Source organism: Hippopotamus amphibius, chromosome 1 (assembly GCF_030028045.1).
Source record: "Hippopotamus amphibius kiboko isolate mHipAmp2 chromosome 1, mHipAmp2.hap2, whole genome shotgun sequence".
Lineage (NCBI taxonomy): Eukaryota > Metazoa > Chordata > Mammalia > Artiodactyla > Hippopotamidae > Hippopotamus > Hippopotamus amphibius.
In genome coordinates this window covers 117,483,470-117,509,927 of record NC_080186.1, presented here as the reverse complement: position 1 = coordinate 117,509,927, position 26,458 = coordinate 117,483,470, and the positions used below count along the sequence as shown (strand labels likewise).

Sequence of the window (26,458 nt, the reverse complement as noted above, 5' to 3'; positions counted from 1 at the left end):
GTCTCATCATGTTGTTTTCTTATAATTAAAACTCTTTATAAAATATGGAATTCAAGATCTTCCAAATGGCTGCATTTGTGGTTTTCTTGGGTAAGGGCTAGTCAGTAAACACGTGAAAACTTCTTGAAAAAGCATCAGAGGAAGGCAGAGAGGGGTAAAGCATGGACTTTGGAGACATGCCCAGGAACTCTCTTTACTAGCTTTAAATACTTGGGCAGTCACTCCTTTTCCCCCGCTTGTAAAACAGGGATAAAAATGCTTCCCTTGCAGTGTTATTGAGGAAGAGGGGAGGGTGGTGTTTAGAAATATTTGCAGATACCCTAACTCAGAAAGTGCTCAATAAACAGGAATTCTTTTCTTTTGTTAATTGATTTACAATACTGTGTTAGTTTTGGGTGTACAGCAAAATGATTCAGATATATATCAATAGCAATATATCAATCTCTCTCCCCCTCTCTCTCTCTGTATATACATCTTTTTCAGATTATTTTCTATTATAGGTTATTACACAATACTGAATAGAGTTCAATTAATGGGAATTCTTACCACAGGCTTTTATGCTCCCAACTTGCACATTCAGATACAGAGGTGAAATGTAGCTAACTGTTCAGTCTCCCCAAAGGAGCTAAACGGCCCCAGGAAGACCAGGAACACATCTCAATCATCTTCAAATACCCAGAGTCCAACTTAGCCAAAGGCGGCCTTTATCAATCGCCACTGACAATAAAAAAAGAGTAGCCCAGCACCAAGCACGGAGGTGCACAGTCAACTTCCAACAAAGACTAACTCATTTCGGTCCAAGTGAAAGGAGAAGGTGGCAATTTGGCCAGATGCTCAAGCACCGAGTTCGCTCGGTAGAATCCACCAGGCCCTACCACAGGCTAACACCTGCCCTTGGCAGAGGCAAGCCAGCTACGGGGCTCTGGAACCTCAGCCAGCTTTCTCCTTTGTGACAGTGCCACCTAGCGAGCCCCCGGAGGTACTGCCGCCTACTCTCGGCAATGCCAGGACCACTGCGACGAGGTGTTAGCCGGTGAGACTTGGGACTGGGATTATGGTCTCTTTTCATCTTATTGCCGGGTGAATGGTTTAGTGATGCTCTCGTTCCATGACTCTGTAGAGGAAGCCCGTGTCGTCCCTCCCCCTCCCGCCCCATCGTCCAGACCCAAGGAGTCTGATAAGTGCGAAGAGTCTACTATCGACTACCTGTCGTACATAACTGACCAGCGATCACTTCGTGATCTCCTCGCATCCATCCTTGGGAGCAGGCAAAGCAAGCATTACTATCCCCATCAAAGTCACTGTACAGATGAGGAAACTGAGGAAAGGTGGTTAATCCAAGGTCACATAACGTCCCAGGAGGGCTGGTACGATAACCCAAGCCTCTTGTAACCGAGTCCCTGGCTACTTCCCCAGTCACACGCCCCTCGTTTCGGTGTGCCCCCAAAGGGGCAGAGCATCAGCGACCCTGCGCCGAGGACAGGCGTGTGAGCGCAGGATAAAGACGGTACGGCGGCGTCCGCAGCTCTCTTTCTTTTCTGCTCACCAAGTGCCCGGCACGTTCACCGCGGCTCGGGGTGGGGGAAGAGGGACCGAGAGCAGGAAGCAGGGTCCCGCGCGGGTAGCCCCTGGGAGCACGCGGCGCCGGGTCACGTGAGAGGGGAGTGCCGGCGAGGGCCGCCGCACGCACGCACGCCGTACGTAAACACGCACAGAGGCGCTGAAAGCTGCGAGCCCGAAGTCCCGGGTCACATGTGGAGGGTGGCGGTGGAGAACGAGGGGGCGGGAAGGAGAGAGGCGTCACGTGAAGGAGGTCAGGGCAGCGAGGTCACGTGAGGGGGGACGGAGGCGGGGTCGCCGGGGAGGAGGAGGAGGGGCGCGCGGCTTCCGGCGGCTGGGGGGCCGGCGAGCGGAGCGGGGGGGCCCTGTCCCGGAGGTGGCGGCGGCGCCATCTTGGCGAAGGGGGGATCAGGAAGTGCGGACCGCGGCGGCGGCGGCGGCGGCGGCGGCGGAGCCCGGAGCGGAGGCCGGAGGCTCCCGGCCCGCCGGCCCCGGAGCGGAGCGGAGCGGAGGATGCAGCAGCCGCAGCCGCAGGGGCAGCAGCAGCCGGGGTCGGGGCAGCAGCTGGGGGGCCAGGGGGCGGCGCCGGGGGCCGGGGGCGGCCCGGGGGGGGGCCCAGGGCCGGGGCCCTGCCTGAGGCGGGAGCTGAAGCTGCTCGAGTCCATCTTCCACCGCGGCCACGAGCGCTTCCGCATTGCCAGCGCCTGCCTGGACGAGCTGAGCTGCGAGTTCCTGCTGGCTGGGGCCGGAGGGGCCGGGGCGGGGGCCGCGCCCGGACCGCATCACCCCCCACGGGGGTCGGTGCCTGGGGATCCCGTCCGCATCCACTGCAACATCACGGTGAGGACCCCCTCGCGTGCGCGTCTCTGGAGGCCTCTTGTCTGGGACTCGGGATCACCCCACACAGTTTTTTGCTGTCGAAAGACAGGGGAGGCCGAACCCCCTCTCGGGGCTCGGCTCCTTTTCTTCAGGTTACACTTGTTTTTGCCGCTTGAGGTTCTGCCGTGCACCCAGAATCTCTGTCCTTCGTAGTCAGGGACACCCCGACATATGGCGCCTCCACTGCCCCTTTCCACTAACCCACCCACATCCCGGGGTTCATGATTTTGGCTCCTTTTGGCTACTTCACGACTTTACCTTGACACCTGGGAATGCCGCGCTCTTCCCACTATCACCTGCAGGTTCCAGGCCTCTGCATTTACCTCAGCTGGAAGGACCTGGCTTGGAACTCTGCAGATTTCAGCGATGCCCCCTTCTCAGTAGTACCTTTGATTGAGGACGTTGCCACCTGTGAGATTCCTGCCCAGGCGTCTCTCATTCAACGCCTCTTTGCTCTCTGAATTTTACCAAGTGATAGTTTGCAGTGCACTGACTCCTTTCTGTCTTTTGGATTACCTTTTATTCTGGTGTAACCTCTAACTCTCCTCCTTTTGCCCCAGTGGGTAGCTGCCACTCCCCTCCTGTTCCCCGTGGATATCTCCAGTTGCTCTGGGTTGTTGCCTTTCCTGGTAATGACGGTGTTGTGCACGGGCTATCCCATTTATTCTGAGTGGTAACAGTTCCTTTTCTCCCAGTGCACATCATTCTATCCTAGGCATGCGGGACTAGGAGACACCTTACATGTCTCCTGCCTAGGCTACCCTCAAACATCCTATGAAGAGGGTTGGCCTCTGATAACCTGAGAATGCCTGATAGCGTGTGGTATAGCCCTTCTAGGGGTTGATAGCACCTGGTGTGATAGTGTTAGCCCTGCTGGGAGCATTGGATAGCGAGCCAGGGGACAGTACTTTATCCAGGCAGGCAGACTGCAAGTGGGAGTAGTCTGGGGAAAGACAGACTTGTGAATTGTGTGGTACTTGGGGACCTGAATTCAATTTACATGGTTCTTGTTTTTCTGTTCCTTTCTTCCATCAAATCAGGTCAAGGTTTGGTGAGGCAAGCCTCAGCTTGGGTTGGATGGTGCCCCACCAAAGCTTGTGTTCCATTTTCCTCTCCCACGTTCTTTTGTACTGAAAAGTTGAGATTGAAGGACTAGGTGTGGCTCGTGAGCTGAAGACTTGAACATCTTTAATTTGTTTTTCTCCAGCATTTAAGATTAGATCAGTGGCAGAGTTAAGACTCATGTGGAGCCCTTGGTAGAAGAGGATAAGGTTTCCTTGACATATATGGAAACTTCAGGGGTTGATTTTGTACTTGAATTATGCTTCCAATTCCTTAAGGGTAGGTTTGCCCCCTTCTAGCTGCCTTCCCAGTTGCCAGAGGTCATCTACTGTCTTTGTCCCTGGAAGGAGGTTTAGAAGATTCTTAGTCAGACTCCCTGTGGCCCCTATAAACAAGACTTGGCCTGAACTGGCCCCCTTAGTTTGGGCAGAGGGGGGAGTCTGGTCAGGCTGCATTTGGCACCATGGCTCAGGAATGCTGGGAATGTTAGCAGCGTAGGCTTCTTTCTCCCAGCCTGCCATGTGGAGCCCTACAGCCTACGCCTGGACTGAGAGGGTGGCAGTTTCCCGAGGGAGAGGCGGGGAGAAGTGGCCTTTGAGGGGTTCTTTTGGGAGTAGGGCGGGAAGATGCTTCCTGCTACCCTTTTACGTTTAGGTTCTGGAGACATCATCTAATTTTTAATTCCTCCTTCCCCAGCTAAAATGAAAGTAATCTGTGGTCTCTGCTTTTTTTTCTGTCAGTGTGATTGTGATGAGGTGATCCCTTCCTCAACTGATTAAGGAGGGTCGGAGGCCTCTTTGTTGGGTGTGGAAGAACTTCAGGTCTGGAACTTGTAGAGGCAGCACAGGAGATAGGAAGCCTCCCTGTTAGCAGCGTTTGGCTGTGCTGCTTTCTCTGATGTTTATTCTTGAGGAAAGAAAGAAAGGAACTGGGATTCTTGGAAAGGGTCCTCCCAGGGACTTTTTCTCCTGGTCCGGGATTTGTTGGGAAGCTACTTGGTTAGATAATGACCTGTGAAGCTGGGCTTGTATGTGTGTGTTTGGGGGAAGGGAGGTGGAGGGGGCGGTGGAGAGCAAAGGGGCTGGAAGTCTTGGGGCGTGGAAGGCAGGCAAAATCTAGCTTTCCCCTGAGTCTCCCAGCTTAAGTGCTTTCCCTGCTCTTTTCCCCTTAGGAGTCATACCCTGCCGTGCCCCCCATCTGGTCAGTGGAGTCCGATGACCCTAACTTGGCTGCTGTCTTGGAGAGGCTGGTGGACATAAAGAAAGGGAATACTCTGGTGAGGGGGTCAGGGTGTTGAGGTGGGGTTGCATTTTCCTCCTGTGAGACACATGCCGTGAAAACATCCTCTGAAAGATGTATCTGGAAATTTGAGACAGACATCTTAGGGGATTTGCTTCCTGAAGCCAGAGGGAGAGCTCCACACCAGTCCCAGGGTTTGTCCCGTAAATTCCGCCCCATGGCCGTGTGGTCTGTGAGTCTGAGAGAGCTAGGTACCAATTTGGGGGCTGAGATAAGAGCTCGCCCACATACCTGTCCAGATCGGGCGGGGAAGGAGTGTTTGACGTCACTGTGGTCCCCTACCCCCAGCTACTGCAGCATCTGAAGAGGATCATCTCCGACCTGTGTAAACTCTACAACCTCCCTCAGCATCCAGATGTGGAGATGCTGGATCAGCCCTTGCCAGCAGAGCAGGTGAGCAACTGAGGGTCTTTGAACCCTGTTATGCGAAGTTGCCCCACAGATAGCACTCAGAAAATACACGTTAATTGAGATGAATCTGCAATGGTTTGTCTCTAGCTCTGCTCCAGACACGTGCACCTATCATGACTCTTGGCCTCTTCTCCGGCTGGGAGTCTAGCTAAATGGGGCACTAGTAGCTTCCCCTCTCTGACCAAAACTCACTGTCCTGGGTAGGATCATCCCTCACGGGGGACGAGGGGAGAGTTTTACCAGTAGTAGTAGGCAGCCACTGGGGACCGAGGTCCCTTGTTAGCAGCCAAGAATGCAGTATGAGTCCAGAGATGACTGAGTGAACGAGGGGTTCCTGGGGAGTTTAAGCTGGCGTTTGTGAGTTAGGTGACAGAAACAGCCACTGTGCTTCTCTTTTATTCTTTGCATGTGATGATAGAAGAGTAATGGGCTGGTAGTGAAGTCATTCCCTGGGCTGTTGCCTCCACTCAGTTCTGGCTGGTGGAGAGGCTGGCCGCACTGTGGGCAGGCGCACAGCTTCCAGACCCAGAGGCTCAGCGGAGAGGTCAGAGGCTGCATGCTCGAAGCCACCGCGGTCTGACCTCCGTGTTTTCCTCCCCACTGCAGTGTACACAGGAAGATGTGTCTTCGGAAGATGAAGATGAAGAGATGCCTGAGGTAGGCTTCCACCCGAGGCAGCACTGGTAGGAAGCTCTTTCGCGCAGCAGCATTGAGCGCCCGCTATGTACAGCGCTCCAGTCTAGACCTGGGGAGAGAAAAATACCAAAGGAAGAAAGACAGATTCACTGACGTGGAGGAACAACAGTGTAGTAGAGGAGACAGGGCACCCACACCCAACCACTGAAGACAGTTAAGTGCAAATCTGTTTACACTAAATAGTCAAGAAGTTAACCTCAGATGGCTTTGTAGTCAGACCTGAGCTTGCAGCCTGTATCTCCTAGCTCTCTTAATTGGGGAATTTTACCTACTCTCACTAAGCGGTAGTTTCCTTATTTATAAAATGTGATTATGATATCTACCATATAGGGTTGTCTTTAAGATTGAATAAGGCATTGCATGTAAAATGCTCCGTTCAGTACATGATAAATGCTAATTTATCTGATATAGTCTCTAGGAACATACTTTTGCAGGATATAACATGATGGTTAAGAACTTGAACTTCAGAGTCAGAATTTGATTCACATCTTAGCTGTATTAAAAGTTGTATGACTTTGGGCATGATAATTAACCTCACCTAGACCTCAGCTTCCTCATGTGTAAAATGGGGGTAATGATAGAATAATGGCATGGTGGTTGTAAGAATTAAATGAGGTAGTGTGTATAGCATCTAGTATGGTATCTGACGTATAATTAAACATTCAGTAGATATCCGCAACTAATGTCATAATTAGGAGGTTAGTATTATCACATTCTTGCCAGAGTGGAGAGATCACTGATCACTTTCTCTGCACTGAATTAACATCCCAGGTTCTGCAGCTTCTTTAATTTTGTCAGGGTCTTAAGCCACACAGAGGGCTGGGAATACATGAAACATTCTCTTCTCAGACAGTGGACAGCCCTTCACAGTCTGACTGAGAGGGGCTGAGTCCTGCAAGTAGGCTCCTACCCCATGTACAATGAACTACTTCCTCACTTAGAGCAAGGTGAGTCGGGGCTAATTCTGTTCTCGACCTCTGCCATCTGCCTGTCTGGACCTTCTTCCTTGTTTCCAGCCTGGCAGTGGCTGCTTCTACATACCTCATCAGGCCCTGCTCTTGGGAAGGCAGATTTGTGATCCAGCTTTCTCCTTTAGCCCTGGAGTCCTGGGAACTCCTGGGTACAAAAGTCACCTGATGAAACATGAGTTTTGAGTCACAGCATCAGGCCAAAGTCATTCTAGGAATTAAGGAAGAGTTTCTGCTGCCAAGGGAGAGCTTTAGGGATGGTTGGAGCAGGTAGGTCTGGGGAACAAGAGAGCTGAGTCTCTGCTTGCTTTCCCTAGGCCCTTACATGGCTCTGAAGCCTGAGAACTGAATAGGAGGAGAGAGTTGCCTCAGCCTTTAGATGGTGGAGGGAATGGGACTGGGAGTTTTCCAGCAGTGGAAAGGGCATTGTACTCATTAGCCTGCTAGATAGACTATTGTTCCTTGACCTGCAGCTCTAGGTCAAGTGGGACAGGGAAGGTAAAGGCCCCTCTTCACATGTGTTGGTTTCTTTCCTCCTCTATCCCATTCCCACCCCACACCTCCCCCAGGACACAGAAGACCTAGATCACTACGAAATGAAAGAAGAAGAGCCAGCTGAGGGCAAGAAATCTGAAGATGATGGCATCGGAAAAGAAAACTTGGCCATACTAGAGAAAATTAAAAAGAACCAGAGGCAAGATTACTTAAATGTACGTGCCCTCTAGGGAGAAGCGGGGCCAGGGGTTGGTTGGTGCTGGCTGGGAGGTGGCAGGCCGTCACATCTCAGTCTGGGGAGCAGAGTCCTCTCTCGGGGGGCTGTAGGTGTGCCTCGTCCTTGCCTAAACCCTGGGCAGGCTGCCAGATGGCCCCTAAGGTCTAGCATGGTGTTTCTAAGCACATGACCGTGAGGTGTCCTGTTCTCCATCCCTCCCTTATAGGGTGCAGTGTCTGGCTCGGTGCAGGCTACTGACCGGCTGATGAAGGAGCTCAGGGATATATACCGATCACAGAGTTTCAAAGGCGGTGAGTTTGCCTCAGATGGGGGTCTGAACACGAGCTTCTCATAAAGGACAAGATGGTGGCAGCAGGCACACTGAAGTTTTCAGGCCAAGGATGAAACACCCCACTCCAGTGGCTTAGATGGGATGCATGTCTATCTGTGGTGAACCCGGAGCCTTTGACCTGTTTTTCTCTCTGCATGGGAAAGAGATCTGCATCGGGGACCACTCACCACTTTGACCATCATCTAATAACACCCATCTTCTTCCCTCCTTCCAGGAAACTATGCAGTCGAACTCGTGAATGACAGTCTGTATGATTGGAATGTCAAACTCCTCAAGTGAGTGGGGACTGTGGGATTGGAAAGGAAGTTGAGTAGTGAGCGAAGCCAGGGCCATGCTAGGGAGTGGGTGTGGGCCGTGGCTTGGCCCTCTGCTGCTCGCCCAGGGGTGCTGGGAGCCTTGAGGCTCCTGAGCTGGACCTGGAGCTGAGCCTAAACTCGTTGCTTCCCTAGAGTTGACCAGGACAGCGCTTTGCACAATGATCTCCAGATCCTCAAAGAGAAAGAAGGAGCCGACTTCATCCTACTTAACTTCTCTTTTAAAGTAAGGCCTTCCACTCCTGTCCTTCCCTGGCCTAGGCTTCCTTCTCCACCTTACAGTCCTGCAGAGGGCACTGGCCTCCCCTCCCTGATCATTGCGTCTCTCTCTCCCTCAGGATAACTTCCCCTTTGACCCGCCATTTGTCAGGGTTGTGTCTCCAGTCCTCTCCGGAGGGTGAGTGGCTCAGCAAGGGCAGAGGGTACGGGAGGGTGGGGAGCTTTTGCCAGGCAAAGCTGACTAACTTTTCTTTTGCAGGTATGTTCTGGGCGGAGGTGCCATCTGCATGGAGCTTCTCACCAAGCAGGTGAGCCTGTCTTTCATTCTCGGCCTGGGCAGGGCTAGACTGAGCTTTACCCACCCTCGTCCCCTACGGGTTGGGTGATGGGCATAAGGTGGCCCTTTCTGCCTGGCAGGGCCTGCCCCTGCTGACCTGGGCAGCTCTGGGAGTGAAGGGCAGGGGCCCTTCTGTGGGTGCAGCAGCTCTCTGGAGAACAAGCGTGAGGTTTCTCTTAGAAGCCCTCCTGACTTGTTTGCTTTGTCCCCCTTGTTGCTTAGGGCTGGAGCAGCGCCTACTCAATAGAGTCAGTGATCATGCAGATCAGTGCCACACTGGTGAAGGGAAAAGCACGCGTGCAGTTTGGAGCCAACAAAGTAAGGAGCCTGGACCTGGGCCTGGTGGGGCTGGCTGGAGCCATATACAGTTTGGGCCACGAGGAGGCCGAGGCAGCCTTCTTTCAGGGACTGACCGAAAGGATAAAATCTCTGGGCTGGCCGCGTCGGATGAGTGGGCCCGGGATGCCCACAGTGGGAACAGGAGCAGGGCCTTGGCCTGAAGGAGCTAAGACTTCAGGGAGGGTGCAGGCTTGGAAAAGGAAAGCTAGGGGATTGCGCCCTGAGGGGACCTCCCAGGTGAAGGGTATTTAGTGTGTCCGCAGAGCGTGGCACTGGGAGCTGGGACTCCTGGGTATCTGGGTGGCAGCAAGGCCACAGCTGGCCTTGTTTGGTGGCCTGATTGGGTGGCTTCCTCTCCCCAGTCTCAATACAGTCTGACAAGAGCACAGCAGTCCTACAAGTCCTTGGTGCAGATCCACGAAAAAAACGGTGAGGCTGAAGACACAACTTGAGATTTGGACCTTTGCCAAGCCTGGGGTTTCCACTTCCAGCCAAACAGCAAGAACCCGTTTTGGTTTCTGAGCCTTTACCACCCATTAACACAGCACCTGCCCCTGTTCTCCAAAGAAGAAGTCAGTGAGGTGGAGGCTAACACCCACCACCCCTTCCGCAGTAAAGCGCCGGCAGTCATAGCGCGGGTAGACCCCGTGCTGCCCCTCTCCCCCCCGCCCTGTGCGAGAGTTCACCTCACTCTGCTGTCACCTCAGGTTGGGCGCACCATTCTCCCTTTCCTTGTACCCTCCAGGTAGGCAGTTTCTCCCCCTCCGCTGTGCCTTCTCTCCCTGCACTGGGAAGCCCTTTCTAGGATCTTTTCACCTTTGACCCTGGAGACATCTTCAGTGACTGGGGCCGGGAGGGTGGACGTCAGCCTCCCCCTTACTGCTTTCTTGGGTTTCTTTGCAGGCTGGTACACACCCCCGAAGGAAGATGGCTAACCTTGGAGTGCCATCCCCTTCCTCCTTCCCCCGGCACCACTGGACCAATTACCTTTGAATGCTGTATTTGGATCTCACGCTGCCTCTGTGGTTCCCTCCCTCATTTTTCCTGGACGTGATAGCTCTGCCTATTGCAGGACAATGATGGCTATTCTAAACGCTAAGGAAAACAAAAAACAAACAAAAAAAACAAACACAGAACTGTTTCAAGTACTCAAGACTGACTTACAGACCAACCAACCACCTGGCTGGAACCCTTGCTAGCAGGCATTCTTATAAAAGAAACTTTCGAGCCTCCTTATATTGCTGGAAACTCAGCTGTGCTCCAGACTAGAGCCTCCTTACCTATGCTATGGATTTTTAATTTATTTTCTCTTATTTCATGTACACTGCTTTTTTTGGTTACAGTGTATGATGGATGTGTATGAAAAAAAATGTATCTTTGGGAAAACAATTACAGTTTGTTAATTTGAAGATGCTGGTCTTGACTCATCTTTATTTTTATTCCCACGTCCCGTCCCACCCCCACCCCCTGAACTACTTGAGCAGTGGGGGAGGGGTGCGAAGTCCTCTGTGGCTTTGGTAGCCATGAGGGGCTGCTAAAGCCAGAGAAAGGTGGAGCTGAAGCACATGCCTGGCTTGCCCCTGAAGGCCTCTGGAGTGACCAGCACTTGCACCCCTTGGAATGCAGAGCTTGGCCTGCTGAACCACAAAGTAGCAGGCTGAAATGATGACCTTAATTCTTAGGACTACTTTTCTAGTCACAGGTGTTTTCTTAATTTCTAAGAAATAACAAGGAAGGAGGCCCTAAGAGGCTGCTTCATAGAACTACTTTCAAATGAACTGACTAGGGATCGGGAGCACAGTCTCAAGTGTGTATGTGGTCTTTCTGGTCTCAGCAACATACTGTGTAGCTACCACTCTGGTGTGCACTGGTTCCCCTCCCTCCCAGGAAGCAGCACTGAAGGGTGATAGCTGGCAGCTCCCTAGTTCCCCCTTCCTGCGTCTTGCTTCATTTAGTCTTATCAAAGAGAAGCCGGGCAGAGCTCTGAAGTCAGTTGTTTGGCTCTGAGACTGGATGCTTCTAAGGCACTCTCATAAGGTGGGTCCTACTGGAAAGGGTCAGCTTTGAGGGGGTTGGTCTATACCTGCGTCCTTACCTCAGGCTCTGAGAACTGCTCGGGAGAGGAGTCTGCTGAGCTGAACTGTAGGTACCGCGTCTGTTCCTGCTGTTGAAAAGTACAGGCGCGCCATCTGCGTGTGGTGTGCACTGCCTGCCTCTCCTGGTCAGTGAGCTTGCTTTGGTGCAGAGACAGCCTCTTTGGATCTACTCTGCCTCCAGACTGGACGGTGACGAATGCCAGAGGCCAGGGCTAGCTAAGTGAAGACACTCATGTCAGAAAGCCCAGACTTGGGACAGCCATCTGGGAGCCTGTAGGATGGCAGACTTCTGTAATGCTTTGTTTGACACAGCAATTTTAACACTGGTCATTTTTCCCCCTTTTAAGGGATTTTAATGTCTTGCTGCTTCAAGTAGATGGAAATTCACCAGTCCCACTCAGTGCTGCTTGAACTCTACCACACCCACCTGATACAGGGTGCTAATTTATGCTGAGGTAGAGAGAAAGAGGGGACCTAAGGGGGAAACTCATTTCATGGAGCTGAAATCTCGTTTTCAAGGCCTCCGTGCTTTTCTTCTGAACTTGCCACCAGCCTTGGCTGGAATGTAGATTGTGTTTTTAGTAATGTGTACTGTGATCTGTCCTCAGTATAATGTATTTTGTAATGTATTTTTCTCATCTACCAAAGGATGAAACAAATAAAATTATTTAAATAGTTTGGCTCTAATCAAATTATTTAAAGAAACAATGGGGTCCATATTCACCTGATGTAAAGGGAAACACCAGCTCCTGTGCGCTATAGCTGTATAAACACCAACTCTAAAAAAGTCCTCTGCTTTTCTTGTCAAACCCAACAGTCCCTTTCATGACCTTATGTTAGGCTGCTAATGAAATTACACAGCATTAAAAAAAAAAAAAAAATCAAGGTCACACCATCCTGAACCAATGTTCTGTCCACTAAGAAGGCAAAGAGAGAGGAAACTTTAACCCTACTCAAGTGTGCATCTATATCCCACACAGGGTTTGCACGGCCAGCACACGGCAGCTTCCCAGTCTTGCTGCTTTGGTTTTAGAAGGGACGGGTGGGGAGGGGTGGCTAGACAGAGGACTCAGTCACCCCAAATGTGAAGCATGCCAACAAGTTTATTCACCAAGGTAACAGATCAATGTATAAAGGCTCCCTACCTGATTCTACAATGGAATGCCAGGAAAACTAAGCAGTGGGCCCCTCCATTCTCCAGAATCTGTCAGGGCACCTTACGCTCTGGAGGTACAAGGAAGAGACACAGGGAAGAATACACTGGCTACGTCAGACTTTCAACCTCATGGAAGCTTCCCACGTTTGGTTCAAATGTTCACACAGAGCTGGGGGACTGAAGACACGTGACAAATTGAGATGTGAGCTGGGGGAAAGGTAAAGGGGAATCCAGTCAATCCTGGGCACCACTGTGGCCCTTTTCAACCCCAAGGCCTCGAGAGTGAAAGGGTAGGGCAGGCAGAATCTAGACAGGAGAGGGAACACGCTGATTGTGGCCATGTTATTTAAACTCTTCAAACTTCAGGATGTGCGACTGGAAGAGAAAGAGAAAATCTGAATGGGAAGGAAGGACCGCCCCCAGGCAGTCCACCCAACCCCCAGACAACTTCAGTTTGTTTCTCTAAGGGAGTGACAGGTGAATACATAGCATCCAGGCTGAGGCCAGGGGCCTGCAGCTGTGACCCTGGGGGGTGGGGTGGAGGGAGTCAGGGAACAGTAGATACACAGCAATTACCTCCAAGTTCAAAGCACCAGTGATTTTCCCTTTGAGGATGCGATGGATAACCTGCTGTGAACTCAAGATATCTGCAAAACAAAACACAACAACAAAACCTTGGTGGCACTTGGTCAGACAGGAGGAGCAGGGAGGGAAGTGAGAGGCCAGGGCTGCAGGAAAGCGCTCTGGCTGCAGACCAGCTCTTGCAGACAAGTCTCCGCTAGTTAGTGCTCACTCCCTGCTGCCAGGAAAACAAGAGATAATAAACACTGAAGAGGGAGAAGAAGGGGAGGGCAAGGTAAGAGCATGTAAAAGGTGACATTATTGTCGTTAAAATAATTACAGGGATCTAGGATTTTACATTCCCTACCCAAAATTCTGGGGACAGAAAACTGTGTTCACTCAACTCTGCTGAGAGTTTCGGCTGGAGAGATGGAGGTTAAAAAACAGAGAGCCTTTTTACCACGACAAGCAAGCATTCCTACCTGCTGCGACAAGGCAGGGCAGGGCACTGGTCAGACACTCACCTTTCTCCAGGACATCTGCCCTTACTCAGCTCCCGCCATCCCCCTCCGAACTCTGGGACTGTCTCTATGCATGAAATTGGCTCCTATCAAGGGTCAGACCTCAGTTCCACCCCCAGCAATGTATGCCATTCTCTTGCTATGAAACGTGAATAAGTCCCTTTCATTTTCCTGAGCCTTACTTTCCCTCATCCATAAAGGGAGTAAAATTGTACACCTGCCTGCCTGGCCATCTCAAAATCCACATGAGAGCTGCACACTCTGGCCCCTCTAACAGGCTGGGAGCTGCTCTTTGGGGCAGGGGCTCCTTACTCTGGGCCACCCAAGCAGTCAGATTCAGCCTATCAGAAGCTCCCAAGTCCTGTTGGCTGGCATCACTCCCCAGGCTGAGCAGCAAGGGCCCTCTTCATGTAATGACCCAAGGCGCCCTCTGGGTGGTGCCCCCTGACCACTGGGCACAAGCCCATCAGCCTAGCAGGAACCCTGCACTTCCATGTGTGTGTGTGTGTGTGTGTGTGTGCGCGTCTCTCTCTCTCTCTCTCTGTCTCTTCACATCCACTTCTCCTCCTCACCCCACAAAGCATTCTTTCCCCCTTTCACATCTCACCTAAACTCTAGTCTCAAGAAGGGGCAGAGCAAAGAAGGGGCCTCTCCATTTCAAGGCTGTAGAAACTGAGGCCCCACAGGTGTCTGGATCTAAAGTAACAAACACCTCACACTATACAAAAAAAATAAATTCAAAATGTTTTAAAGACTTAAACATAAGACACCACACCATAAAACTCCTAGAAGAGAACACAGACAACACATTCTGACATAAATTGTAGCAATATTTTCTTTGATCAGTCTCCCAAGGCAAGAAAAACAAAAGCAAAAGCAAAAATAAACAAATGGAACCTAATTAAGCTTAAAAGCTTTTGCACAGCAAAGGAAACCATAAACAAAACAAAAAGACAACCAAGGAACTGGGAGAAAATATTTGCAAATGATGCAACCAACAAGGGGTTAATTTCCAAAATATACAAACAGCTCATACAGCTCAAAATCAAAAAAAAAAAAAAACAAGCCAATCAAAAATGGGCAGAAGACCTAAACAGACATTTCTCCAAAGAAGACATGCAGATGACCGAGAGGCACATGAAAAGATGCTCAACACTGATAATTATTAGAGACATGCAAATCAAAGCCACAATGAGGTATCATCTCACACCATTCAAAATGGCCATCTTCACCAAGTTTACAAATAATAAATGCTGGAGAGGGTATGAAGAAAAGGGAACCCTCCTACACTGTTGATGGGAATGTAAGTTGATGCAGCCACTATGAAAAACAGTATGGAGGTTCCTTAAAAAACGAAAAAGAGAGTTGCCGTATGATCTTGCAATCCCCACTCCTGGGCATATATCTAGAAATGACCAAAACTTCGATTCAAAAAGATACATGCACCCCAATGTTCATAGAAGCACTGTTTACAACAGCCAAGACACGGAAGCAACCTAAATGTCCATTAACAGATGAATGGATAAAGAAACCACAAAAAAAGAATGAAATTATTCCATTTGCAGCAACATGCATGGACCTAGAGATTCTCACATTAAGTTGAGTAACTCAGACAGAGAAAGCCAAATATTATATCACTTACATGTGGAATATAAAATATGATACAGATGAATTTATTCACAAAACAGAAACAGACTCACAGACATAGAAAACAAAATTATGGTTACCAGTGGGGAAGGTGGGAGGGGAGGGATAAATTAGAAATATGGGATTTAATAGATACACACCACTATATGTAAAATAGATAAACAACAAGGATTTACTGAATAGCAGAGGGAAGTATAGTCAATATCTTCTAATAACCTCTAATGGAAAAGGATCTGAAAAAATTATATATATATATGTATAACTGAATCACTTTGCTGTAGACCTGAAACTAACACAATATTGTAATCAACTATACTTCAATTAAAAAAAAAAATAAAGTAACAAACATCACATCAGGGGAAGACACTGAGTCCAGTGCTCTAACCCCTATTGTTGGTCTTCAAATTCCAGTTTTCTTCTACAAAGAATCCTTCTCTGAAGAAATCTTAAGCAAAACTCAATGTACATGAGACAGGTGGAAGCTGAGCCACTCCGGCAGAAGTGAGACTGGGAGGCCTGCCCTCCCCTCACTCCACCCAGAGAACTCAGCCTGCGGGCAGCACCTGAGGTCACTTTCCGGATCCTGTTGCTCAGAGAGACCAGGTGTGAAAACCAGTGCTCAAGAAGCAACTGTGCAAGAGGCAGATGCTGAAAACTGGGGCGAGATCAAGGAAGAGAGACCCGAAGGGCAGGCATCCTGAGGGCCTTGGCTGCCCCTACGTGGCAAGCCATTCCCGTCGTGGTCCTGGAGGTGCACACAGCATCTCCTGTCCCCGCATCCTCAGGAGGGTGGAGGACACCTTACCTTTCTCCAGCATGAACGGCTGAGTCAGCGGGGGGATGGTCCAGAAGTCGTCACTATCCAGGCTGCGCAGGGACTGCACCGGGATGGTGGCCGACTGACCGAATTCAATGAACATGACCACAGCCCAGGAGGCCACGCGCTCCAACACCCAGCACCTGGCCGGAGGGAGGGAGAGGAGGCTTATCCCACCTGTTGCCATGCACTGCAGTCTTCATGGAGAGGGCCTGAAGGTCTGGGCTAGGAGGAATGGGAGTTTTCTATGCTGTTCCCTGCCTTGGATGGAGAGGGGATCAGAAGGAGCGAGGATCTTGAGAGAGGAAGCAGCAGCAAAGAAACAAGAGTCCGGAGGATGGAGCAGCGAACCTCCAGCCCTGCCCGACACACACCTGTTCCAGGCCCGACCGCAGTCACCCAGGTGGTACTCGGCCAGACAGCGGGTCCCGCGCCGCACGGCCGAGTCGTGCAGGTAGGGCTGCTGCCCCTCTGCCTCGGCCGGGGTGCTGAACAGCGCCTGCATGTTCTGGTGCAGAGTCTGTGAACGGCACAAACACCACAGACCTCGCTGCCTTCCCCACATCACACGTCCGTCTCTGCAGGTGCCACCTGGCACATCAGCACCGTCGATCCACCCCCAGGGCACCGAAGGCATGCGGTGGGAGAGAGAACGAGGCTGAACCAGGCGTCAGGGTGCGGCCACTCTGGACGTCCGCTGCTGATGGGCCCCTCCCCACGGTCACCCCAGCAGGGTCCCGTGAGGAGGCGAAGCCCAAGAGGACCGCCAACAAGCCCGTACCTCCGTGACATGCATGGCCCAGAAGAAGGGGGTCTGAGGGACAACACTGGTCGCCAGCAGCCCCACCTCCCCGCCAGTGCTCCGGATGGTGGCCAGCCAGCCCAGGTCCTGGAAGCATTCCCTCAGCAGCAGCACCAAGAAGGACCCTCTGCGGGAAGAGCAGGGGACACAGGGGAGGGAGTGCACACAGGAGTGATTCAACCAACACCCGTCCTGAGGAGGCGAGGAGGAGAGCCACCTTGACAAGAGGGCTGGGCCCCACCCCCTCCAGGGTGGGGACACGTCAATGGTCCAAGTAACCGCAATGCCAAGCAAAGGAAGCACCACGCCAGTGGGCAAAGGGGGTGAAGAGTTTGGGGAAGGGGAGAGGCAGAGGGAAGCAGAAACACACCAGGGAACCACAGAGACAGACAAGCAAAAGGCCTCACTGGGCTTACCTTGGACCGGCCTGGGCGATTCATGAAGCTCAAGAGACACAAGTGTGAACCGTCCATAAAGCAGGACACACCTGCAACACCTACACCACTCCTCCCTGCGCTGAAGCACATGCCACACCTCATCCCGCCACTCCACTAACTCCATCACCTAAGTCACACAGAGTTAGAAAGGCAGACCTGCTGCCTTAGAAAAACTAAACAAAAACCACTCATCCTATAGTATTTCAAGTCAAACAGAGTATTCTGGCATCCATGACATTAAGAATGGTGTCTGCTGGAAAACTCCCTGGTGGTCCAGTGGCTAGGCCTCTGCACTTTCACTGCCGAGGGCCCGGGTTCACTCCCTCGTCAGGGAACTATAAGATCCCACAAGCTGCTCAGCACAGCCCGACCTCCCCCCCCCCCCCCAAAAAAAGAATGATGTCTGCTAAGAATGGTGTCTGCTATTAAAGCAGATGATGTGTGCGGTGGACATGCTGCTCTCGTGGCACCCAGGATGGGGGAGAGTCACAGCCCATCACTGTACAGAAATGGAGACAGACTGTGGGTCACAGCCTTAGCGCCTGGGTCTGCACGAGTTCCTGAAAACTTCATCCCCGCCTCAGAACCATCCCTGCCCCCACCGTCTAGGGACTGAGAGTCGATGCTTGTTGTTGCCATTTGCAGGCGGCCTCTCCACATTTGCTGGCGCCCTCTCCACACCTCCGCTCACCTCATTTCCATGGGAACTGCAAAGAAGCTCGTCCTCGGTTTTTCTGTCTCACAGGGGTCACCAGAAGCTTTAGGCATGAGCTGTGTACAAGCTGGAAAGCAGAAGGTTGAGTCCTGGAGGCACCAGGGCTGTCTCAAGAGGACTGCACCCCCTCCCCTTCCGCCCAAGAGGCTCTCTGGTCCTGCCCTCAGAGGGAGGATGAGATGGGCAAAGAAGCTACATCCTTCTAGGTCTCAGCCTCCAGATCCTCAGCTGCGTGGGGAGGGTCTGCTGGACGACATTCTTTAATCAAGCAAGCATCCTAGAGGAATAAAAAGGGATACTTCCTACACCGAGGGGTCAACGTGGGACAGAGCTAGAAGGGAGGCTGGGAGAAGTGAATCAGGAGCCGCGAAGACACGTCCTGGGAACAGACGGCAGCTCAGGATCTCACCAGTGGTTCTGGCAGGTCCTTGACCAGACGCCTTCTCCAAACCCTAGGGAGAAAGAGAAAAGGTATCACTCGGGCATGGCAGTATTCGTTTCCCTGGTTTTCACGCTGAGTCTCTCCACGCAGGTTTGGAGACAAGCGGCAGCCTTCCGCTGACTTTGGGGACTCTCCGCCCCTTCTCCTTTCTCTCGGGGGTCCCAGAGACCAGAGGTTCAGGAACGGGAAGGGACGAGGGAGGGAGGTGCTGCCGGGACGCTCATCGAGACCTACAGGGACAGAAGCCCAGCACTGCTTCGCCGGGAGGCCCCCGCGGGACCTTCCTGGGCCAGGAAGAGGAAAAGAGGTAGAAATGGTGTTACTCTGGCAGCAGGGTTGGGTGGAGACGGAAAGATTACAATCCTGCAGCCCCCAACCCACGCTGGCGTCCCCCTCTCCACGGCCCTCACCTGGAAAACACCCCGCCCCGGTTGCACCCACTGACCTGTCTAGCCTACCCCTTCCCCGCTTCCTCTCCTGCCTGCCGACCGCTGCCCGAGAACACACGCGGCCACTGTTCTCACGTGGACACGCCACCAACCAACTGCAAGCCCCTAGAGAGTTTCCTTTCCTTCCCTCCAACAGATGACCCTTCACCCCCTTCCTCTCTCCAAGCCCCCCACACCTCCCACTCTCCGCCCACCCTACGAACCTGCCTCTTCATCAGGAGAAACCTGGAAGCCACGGCGGCGGGGGCGGCGGGCGGTGGGCAGGCCCCGCATCCTCTTGCCACACAAACCGCCCCACCCCCGGCCCTCTCTGCCATCCCTCTGTTACCGTGGCTGCCGCACACCTTCCCGGAAGGCTCTGGCTCTGGGGCTGGCCCCGTCCTGCCTTCTCAAGGACGGCACCCCTGTGGCCCTTTCTCCTCCACTGCCATCTCCCTCCCGTGGACACGGCCCGCCAGGAAACAAACAGGCTCCATCATCCACAGCTGCAAAGACCCTGACTCGCCCCACACCCCCTCAGGCGACCACCCTTCTCTGTTCTCTTCACTAAAAGTATGGTCTAGAGTCCTATCTCCTTCCACACCTGACAGTGCATCTTCAACGCCTTCCAGTCGAGCCTCCCTGAAATGGCTCTGCACGGGCTCAGCGATGGCCTTCGTGTTGCCGAAGCCTGCACGTCCTCCACTCTGAATTTCCTGGAGGCATCCCACCCACCCCCTTTCCTCGGAAACATTTCTTCCCTTGGCCTGACATTGCACACATCTGGTTCTCCTTCTCTTTCACTGGCTGGCCCTTTTCAGCTCAACCAACACATCCTGGCACATCCCAGGGCTTGGTCCTCTCCTCCATCTACCTTCTCTTCAAGGTCACCTCCCGCACGGTGGTTTTAGGTTCTCAACAACAGACCACAGACTCCCAAGCTCAGCCCCAACTCCAGCATGGAGATGCCTCCTTGACAGACCAACTAAGAGGAGCACACACTCAGCACGCCTAAAACGGACCCTCCCCAAGCTGCTTCCCCTCGGCTTTCTCAGTTTTAGGAAGTCGCATCATCTTCTACCCAGCGGCTCAGGCCAAATTCACCTCTCTTCCTAGCTCTGCATCACATTCAACAGCAAGTCAAGCCATCTCTTCCTCCAAAACACACCCGAACCCACACACTCCCCTCTCTCCATATCTACCACCCCAATGCCAGCCATCACCATCTCTCATCAGGACCACAGCAATAACTCTGAAGACACGGCCACACAGGCTCCCGCAATCCAATCACCACCAGAAGACAACACAATCTCTTAGAAACAAAAATCACATCACATCACTCACCTGATTAAAACCTTCCAACACCCCCCCCCCCCCACTGTGTTTACAAATAAAACCCAAAGTCTCCGCGTAGGTTCACCAAGCCTGCCATGATCTACCCTCCTTCTTCTCACTGACCTCTTCTCTGCCCACTCACTCCAGGCCAGGAACCCTGGTCAGTAACACTATCTGGCTTTTTCTTTTCTTTTTATTCCTTTCTTTTTTTTTTTGGAGGGGGGCACTTTCTTATTTATTCACTTACTTATTGATTTGTTGTATATCTTTCCACTGGAATTTAAACAGTATCAGAATGTGAATCCCATCTGTCTTTTGACAATCACCTTCATCACGGAGGTAACCCCAGGGCCCAGAACACTGTCTGACACATATTAAGCTCTTAGTAAATACATGTGAAAGAAAGAGACAGAAGAAAAAGACAAAGAGAACAAAGCAGGGAAAGAGGAGAAATGAACTGGGGCATTTAATTCTTAAATTCTTAATCTAAGCCTTGGTTTCCTCTTCAATACCATGAATCAAACCTGATGTGTGGATTTAGTTGGGCCAGTATCTGTTCAGGACATGACATGAAATAGGTGCTTCGTAAATGGAAGCAGTTATAAGAGAGGTTAGAAGTGCAGGTTCTGGAGTCAGACTGGGCTCCAATCTTGGTTCCAGAACTGACTGCTCCTTCACTTTGGCCTGGTTACTTGGTGTCCTCGTCTGCACCTACTGCTGTATTTAAACAGGTTAACACAGCAGAGCGATCAGAACAACAGCTCGCAGAGTGAGCCCTGCGTGAAGGTGAACTACTACTGTCCACCGCTAGGGCCCAAATCAAACCTCCACACTAAACCATTCTGCCCCTGCTGTTCACCTACAACAAAGCAAGGTGACAGTCTTAAAAACTGTCCTCTAGCCATGCATGCAAGGTGCCTTTTTATTTAGAATCTGCTAAGACAGTTCCAAATACCAATCCCAAGAACCAATTATCAACAGTGGTTTCAAGCTAAAAATTATTAATACAGAAACATTTAAAACCATTTTGGGTCTAATTATTATTCCCTAATGATTTAAGCAATAAATATAACAAGCACAGGGGCTTCCCTGGGGGTCCAGTGGTAAAGAATCCGCCTTCCAATGCAGGGGACGTGGGTTCGATCCCTGGTCAGGGAACTAAGACCCCACATGCCACAGGGCAACTAAGCCCATGCACCACAACTACTGAGCCCATGTGCCACACTAGAGAAGAGAAAACCCGCACACCACAACTAGAGAGAAGCCTGTGCACTGCAACGAAGATTCCACATGCCGCAATTAAGACTTGACACAGCCAAATATAAATAAATAATCTTAAAAATAAAAAGCATATTTTGACAGTTTGTGAAATTAAGTTTTGCCGAGACCAGCTCGGCGACTCGAGGTGAGTGACGGGTGCCGCAAGCTTGAAGAAGACACAGACACAGACTGAAGAGAAAAGTGGGACCGGGGGGCTCAAGACCTCTCGGATCAAGAGCGCTGCTGACTCATCCCAGGTTGCTTTTATTGAGTTCGTGGGCTAACATTCTCAGGTTACACCCATAAACATTCAAAGGCCTCACATGACTGAGGCAATTATCTTTGTTTACTTCCTGGGTCCGAGTTGAGCAGGTGTGGATTTGAGCTGGGGGTGGAGAGCAAAACAGCCCTGGGGGCAGGAGACCTCTCTCAGATATTAGGGATCTGTGCCCCACCCGTGTTGGCCCCTCTGCGATTGTGCCTGTCTTAGGTTGTTCCTCCCTTGAGGAATCTTACCCGTCTCTGGCTAACCAGTCATCCTCCAGGACCAAACAGGGTGATATTAGTCTCCACGCCCCGCACCCTCAGTTCCTCCACTGCTCAAGCAGGACATTCTGAATCCCATTGCTCGGCCCACATACTTCAACATTTTCAATGTTTCAAAAAGGTTCCAGAATGTCTTCCCACAAAGTTTCAGAGGAAAATCCATACAATTATCATCCAACCACCACCACAGGCACCTCACCCAAAAACAAACCTCAAATTTCAGGATGTCTGCAACACAGAAGTAACCACCAGGAAGCTACAGAGATCAAGGCAGCATCCCGGTAGCTGCCAAACGAGCCAATTTTAATTAAGTTCTAATGTTGCCACAAGCACAGTAACTCTACGCCCAGATCAGTCAACAGTCCTTAATGGTCTCTTTACTTTGTCCTGGCACATTTCTACAGCTGGCCAAGCGGTCCAAGACGGGGCCTGCTCCAGGATCACGCTGGTGAGTCCCAGCAGTGGGAGAGAAGACACAGGGCACACAGAGGTCAGTGGCCAGAAGGCTTTTCGGGGCAAGGTCGGGGGAGGGGCCCATCTGGTTCACCTGCACACCAGGGAGAAGCTCTCCAACCAGTACTGGGGGGTGGGGGGCATAGGCCTCACGTGACACTGAGAACAGTGGGTGGCCTCCCCGAGACTGCTCACCGCCACACTCCTGGCCCGCTATGGTCACCCTGGCCATCACTTTTAAGGCCCTGCCTCTACCTGGGGAACTGCACCTGGAGTCACCTGAAGGGCGCATCCTGGTGGAAATGGAATACTTACAGCTTTAACCCTCGACCGCTTCCCTGTCACTGAGTATCGCACCTTGCACTTCTACGTGCTGGGCACACAGTGACAAAGATGACAGACACAGACCTTGTTCTCAGGGAACCACACTGAGTCACTCCACACGTACTTATAAAATGCGTACGTTCTAGACACAGCCACCATGAAGCTCACATTCTGGTGGGGGCAGCTGACAAGAAGTATACAAAGAGGTAGAAGGTCAATGACCATACAGGCAAGGAGAGGGGACGAGAGGGTGGGGGGGGGGAGGCAGTGATGGCTGAACAGATGCCTACACGAAGCGAGAAGGCAAACCCACAGACACCTGGGAGACGAGCCTTCCGGCTGGGAACACCTGAGACCCTAAGGTGGGGATGTACTTGGTGTGTGTAGGAAATGGCACTGGGGATGGAGTAACACACACTTGCATCTCTTACCTGGACCACCTGAGACAGGTCTTCTGCTCCCGCTCTGGCCCCTGGAGTCTACTCCGCGGGGTCCCTTTCAAACCTAAATATAGGTGAATAGATGAACTGATGGTGGCACATCTATACAACAGAACATCACTTAGCAACAAAAGAAGAAGTGCCGATGGTGCAAGCACATGGGTGAATCTCACTAACATTCCGCTGAGTGAAAGAAGCCAGAACAAAGAAGCGCACATGGCACGATTCCACGGACACCAAACTCTAGAAAGGATAACTCTCATCTAAAGTGATGGAAAGCAGATCAGTCCCTGCCTAGGGACACGAAGCGGGGAAAGGGCACAAGAGAACCTTCTGGGTGACTGAACTGGTCTGTATTTGATTGTGATGGTGGTTACATGGCTACATACACTTGTCAAAATTCATCAAACTGTATAAAGGGGTTCATTTTATGTAATACTTTGAATATATTTAATATTTTTTAGTGTAAATTCGTTAGATGTGGTTATGTCACTCCCTGCTCATACTGTCCAGTGTTCTCATACCATGTGACTACATAAATACCACATGCTGCTGGATCGTTACATGTTATGAAAATTTTTTAAAAATATATTAAAAAAATGTGTGTATTATGATTACTTTTATCCTTATACAACTTTCTCCAGGAATTAACTGCTCCTTTTTTCCCTTCCATTTACTTGGAATTCCTTAAATCTCTAGCTAAGTTTTCCCACACCCTCCAATGGCTCTTTCTAACACCTCTCCAGTCAATTTTATACTTTTCTTTGTGCAAACGTTGCCCTGGAGTCTCACATCATTCTGCTCTGGCTGGACTGAGTGCTGTACCACAAGTGTTCTACCCCTCTGTCATCATCTGGGAAGTCTCAGGTCCCCCTCCTGGGCTGGATCTCCTGCTCCCAGATTCCCTCATTTTTTGGCTTATTGCTTCACTGGACTGGAGCACATCCCTCCACAGCTTTCTGAGAACAGGTACAGGGGACATACATTTTTTGAGACCCTACATTTCTGAACAAGTCCTTATTCTACCTTCATTCTACAGTAATTTAATAAAGAACAGATTTGGGGGTGGACGTTATTTTTCTGCAAAATTCAGTGATAGCATCCAATCCTATACCCTTCAATGAGGATTCTCTTACTGAAGCTTTATCCAATACTCTAAAATATTTCTATAATGTGTCTGGGTGTAGGTTTTTATTTTCCCATTCATTATCCTGGGCACTCACTGGTTGTTTTCAAACTAAAAACATACCCTTCACTCCTGGGAGACTTTGCTATATCCTTTGATATTTTCTTTCCCATGTTGACCTGAACTCTTCCTACATGTATATGTTGCATCACTGATCCTCTCGTTTTACCTTTTCTCTTCTCTAAAACAATTCTACTACAAAATATTTCCATTGATAAATCCTTCTCCCCCAAAAGCTATTATAAAATTTGACAAAATTGTCAAAAACAACCATTTCAGGATTCTGGAAATTGATCGGATGCATACGACAAACAGGGTGTCTATTAAAAAGCAACAATACAGGACTTCCCTGGTGGCTCAGTGGTTAAGAATCTGCCTGCCAATGCAGGGGACACAGGTTTGATCCCTGGTCCAGGAAGATCCCATGTGCTGCAGAGCAGCTAAGCCCATGCACCACAACTAATGAGCCTGAGCTCTAGAGCCAGAGAGCCACAACTACTGAGCCCATAAGCTGCAACTACTGAAGCCTGCATGCCTAGAGCCACTGCTCCGCAACAAGAGACGCCACCACAATGAGAAGCCCACACACCGCAACAAAGAATAGCCCCCACTCGCTCCAACTAGAGAAAGCCCACATGCAGCAACAAAGACCCAATGCAGCCAACTAATTAATTAATTAATTAAAGTCTGGGAAAAACCTTTTTAAAATAAAATAATATAAGGCATATCAAATTAAAAAAACAACAACAAACTACAGGCCCTTGAATAAGAATATGAGACTGAGGTGTTTCAGTCTGGAGCTTCTCCCACTCCCCGGTCCTTTTTGGGCTGATACTTCCACCAGCGTAGGCAGAGTTGCAAAAACTGGTAGCTTCAGAGGTGGCTGACTCTACTGGAACCTTGAAATATCAGAAAGTAAGAAAGAACGTGGTAAGAAAAAATATGGATAAGTACAATAGATTTTCCTTCTCATGAGTTTTCTAAATTACATTTGACAGTTGAAATAAAAACTGTAACTGTCCAATAAGGTTCTAAATGAACACACAGGACATATTTAAGAAAATTACATTATAAACGGGGAGGGTAAAAAGAAATAGGATTTCCGTACTTAAACCAGTAAACAAGCATAGACTATATTAAGCTATGTATATACAATAAAATATCTACAGCAATCACTTAAAAAGGTATACAAAGAAATAGACTTAAAAAACACTACAGATAAATCAAAATTTAATACTAAAAAGTATTCAATTAAACTATAGGAAAACAGAAAAAAAAAAACAGAAAACAAAAAAATAAAATGGCAGGGACTTCCTAGGTGGCGCAGTGGTTAAGAATCTGCCTGCCAATGCAGGAGACACAGGTTTGATCCCTGCTCCAGGAAGATCCCACATGCTGTGAAGCAAATAAGCCCGTGTGCCACAACTATTGAGCCTGTGCTCTAGAGCCTATGAACCACAACTACTGAGCCCACGTGCCACAACTACTGAAACCCACGCACCTAGAGCCTGTGCTCCTCAACAAGACAAGCCACCAAAATGAGGAGCCCGTGCACCACAATGAAGAGTAGCCCCTGCTCGCTGCAACTAGAGAAAGCCAGTGTGCAGCAATGAAGACCCAACACAGCCAATAAATAAATTTATAAACAAATAAAAAATTTTAAAATTTTTTAAAATAAAATTAAAAATAAATAAAAATAAATAAAATGGCAGACTTGAGCTGTATCATATCAATAATTACATCAAATGTAAATGATCTAAACATACCAATTTAAAGACACAGATTGGCAGTGTAGATTAAAACACATGGCCCAACTATATGCTGTCTACAAAAAGCTCACTTCAAATATAATGATATAGTCAGGTTTAAAGTATAAAGTCAGGTTTAAAGTATCAAAGAAAAGCAGACATGGTTATACTAATATCAGATAAAATAAACCTCAGAGTAAAGAAAACTCACTAAGAAAAAAATCACAGAAAGGGATATTATATAATTATAAAAGTATCATTCCACCAAGAATACACAGTAATCCTAAATGTATAGGCACCAAACAATAGAGCTGCAAAATATAAAATGCAAAAACTAATAGAACTGAAAGAACTACATGAATCCACAAGTGTAATCAGAGGCTTCAACACCCCTTT

General features: G+C 50.1%; 2 protein-coding genes across 2 annotated transcripts in view; one reads left to right on the top strand and one right to left on the bottom strand.

Annotated features, from left to right (window-relative positions):
* Positions 1–1,819: 1,819 nt before the first annotated feature.
* Positions 1,820–10,557, top strand: UBE2Q1 (ubiquitin conjugating enzyme E2 Q1). Its single transcript, XM_057725378.1, has 13 exons — positions 1,820–2,400; positions 4,673–4,777; positions 5,089–5,193; positions 5,818–5,868; positions 7,445–7,585; positions 7,814–7,898; positions 8,154–8,214; positions 8,389–8,479; positions 8,592–8,650; positions 8,732–8,780; positions 9,032–9,127; positions 9,511–9,577; positions 10,052–10,557. The coding sequence occupies exons 1-13, from the start codon at positions 2,074–2,076 to the stop codon at positions 10,081–10,083; spliced, it is 1,269 nt and encodes a 422-aa protein (XP_057581361.1). The 5' UTR covers positions 1,820–2,073; the 3' UTR covers positions 10,084–10,557.
* A 1,831-nt stretch (positions 10,558–12,388) lies between these two features.
* TDRD10 (tudor domain containing 10) overlaps positions 12,389–26,458 on the bottom strand; it is a 45,463-nt gene continuing 31,393 nt past the window's right edge. The window contains exons 6-12 of the mRNA XM_057725377.1: positions 18,310–18,352; positions 17,877–17,967; positions 16,728–16,875; positions 16,321–16,466; positions 15,935–16,089; positions 12,977–13,047; positions 12,389–12,775 (exon numbers count right to left, since the gene is read on the bottom strand). Coding sequence (XP_057581360.1) covers positions 12,743–12,775; positions 12,977–13,047; positions 15,935–16,089; positions 16,321–16,466; positions 16,728–16,875; positions 17,877–17,967; positions 18,310–18,352 — 687 coding nt within the window. The 3' untranslated portion in view covers positions 12,389–12,742. The remainder of the gene's footprint in view (positions 12,776–12,976; positions 13,048–15,934; positions 16,090–16,320; positions 16,467–16,727; positions 16,876–17,876; positions 17,968–18,309; positions 18,353–26,458) is intronic.

What these genes read in the sequence shown, in the direction of transcription:
- UBE2Q1 (XM_057725378.1), top strand. Translation starts at nt 2,074, where the DNA reads ATGCAGCAGCCGCAGCCGCAGGGGCAGCAGCAGCCGGGGTCGGGGCAG. An exon ending in TAAAGAAAGGGAATACTCTG is followed by an intron (nt 4,778 to 5,088) that starts GTGAGGGGGTCA and finishes CCCTACCCCCAG; the next exon opens with CTACTGCAGCATCTGAAGAG. An exon ending in ATCACAGAGTTTCAAAGGCG is followed by an intron (nt 7,899 to 8,153) that starts GTGAGTTTGCCT and finishes CCCTCCTTCCAG; the next exon opens with GAAACTATGCAGTCGAACTC.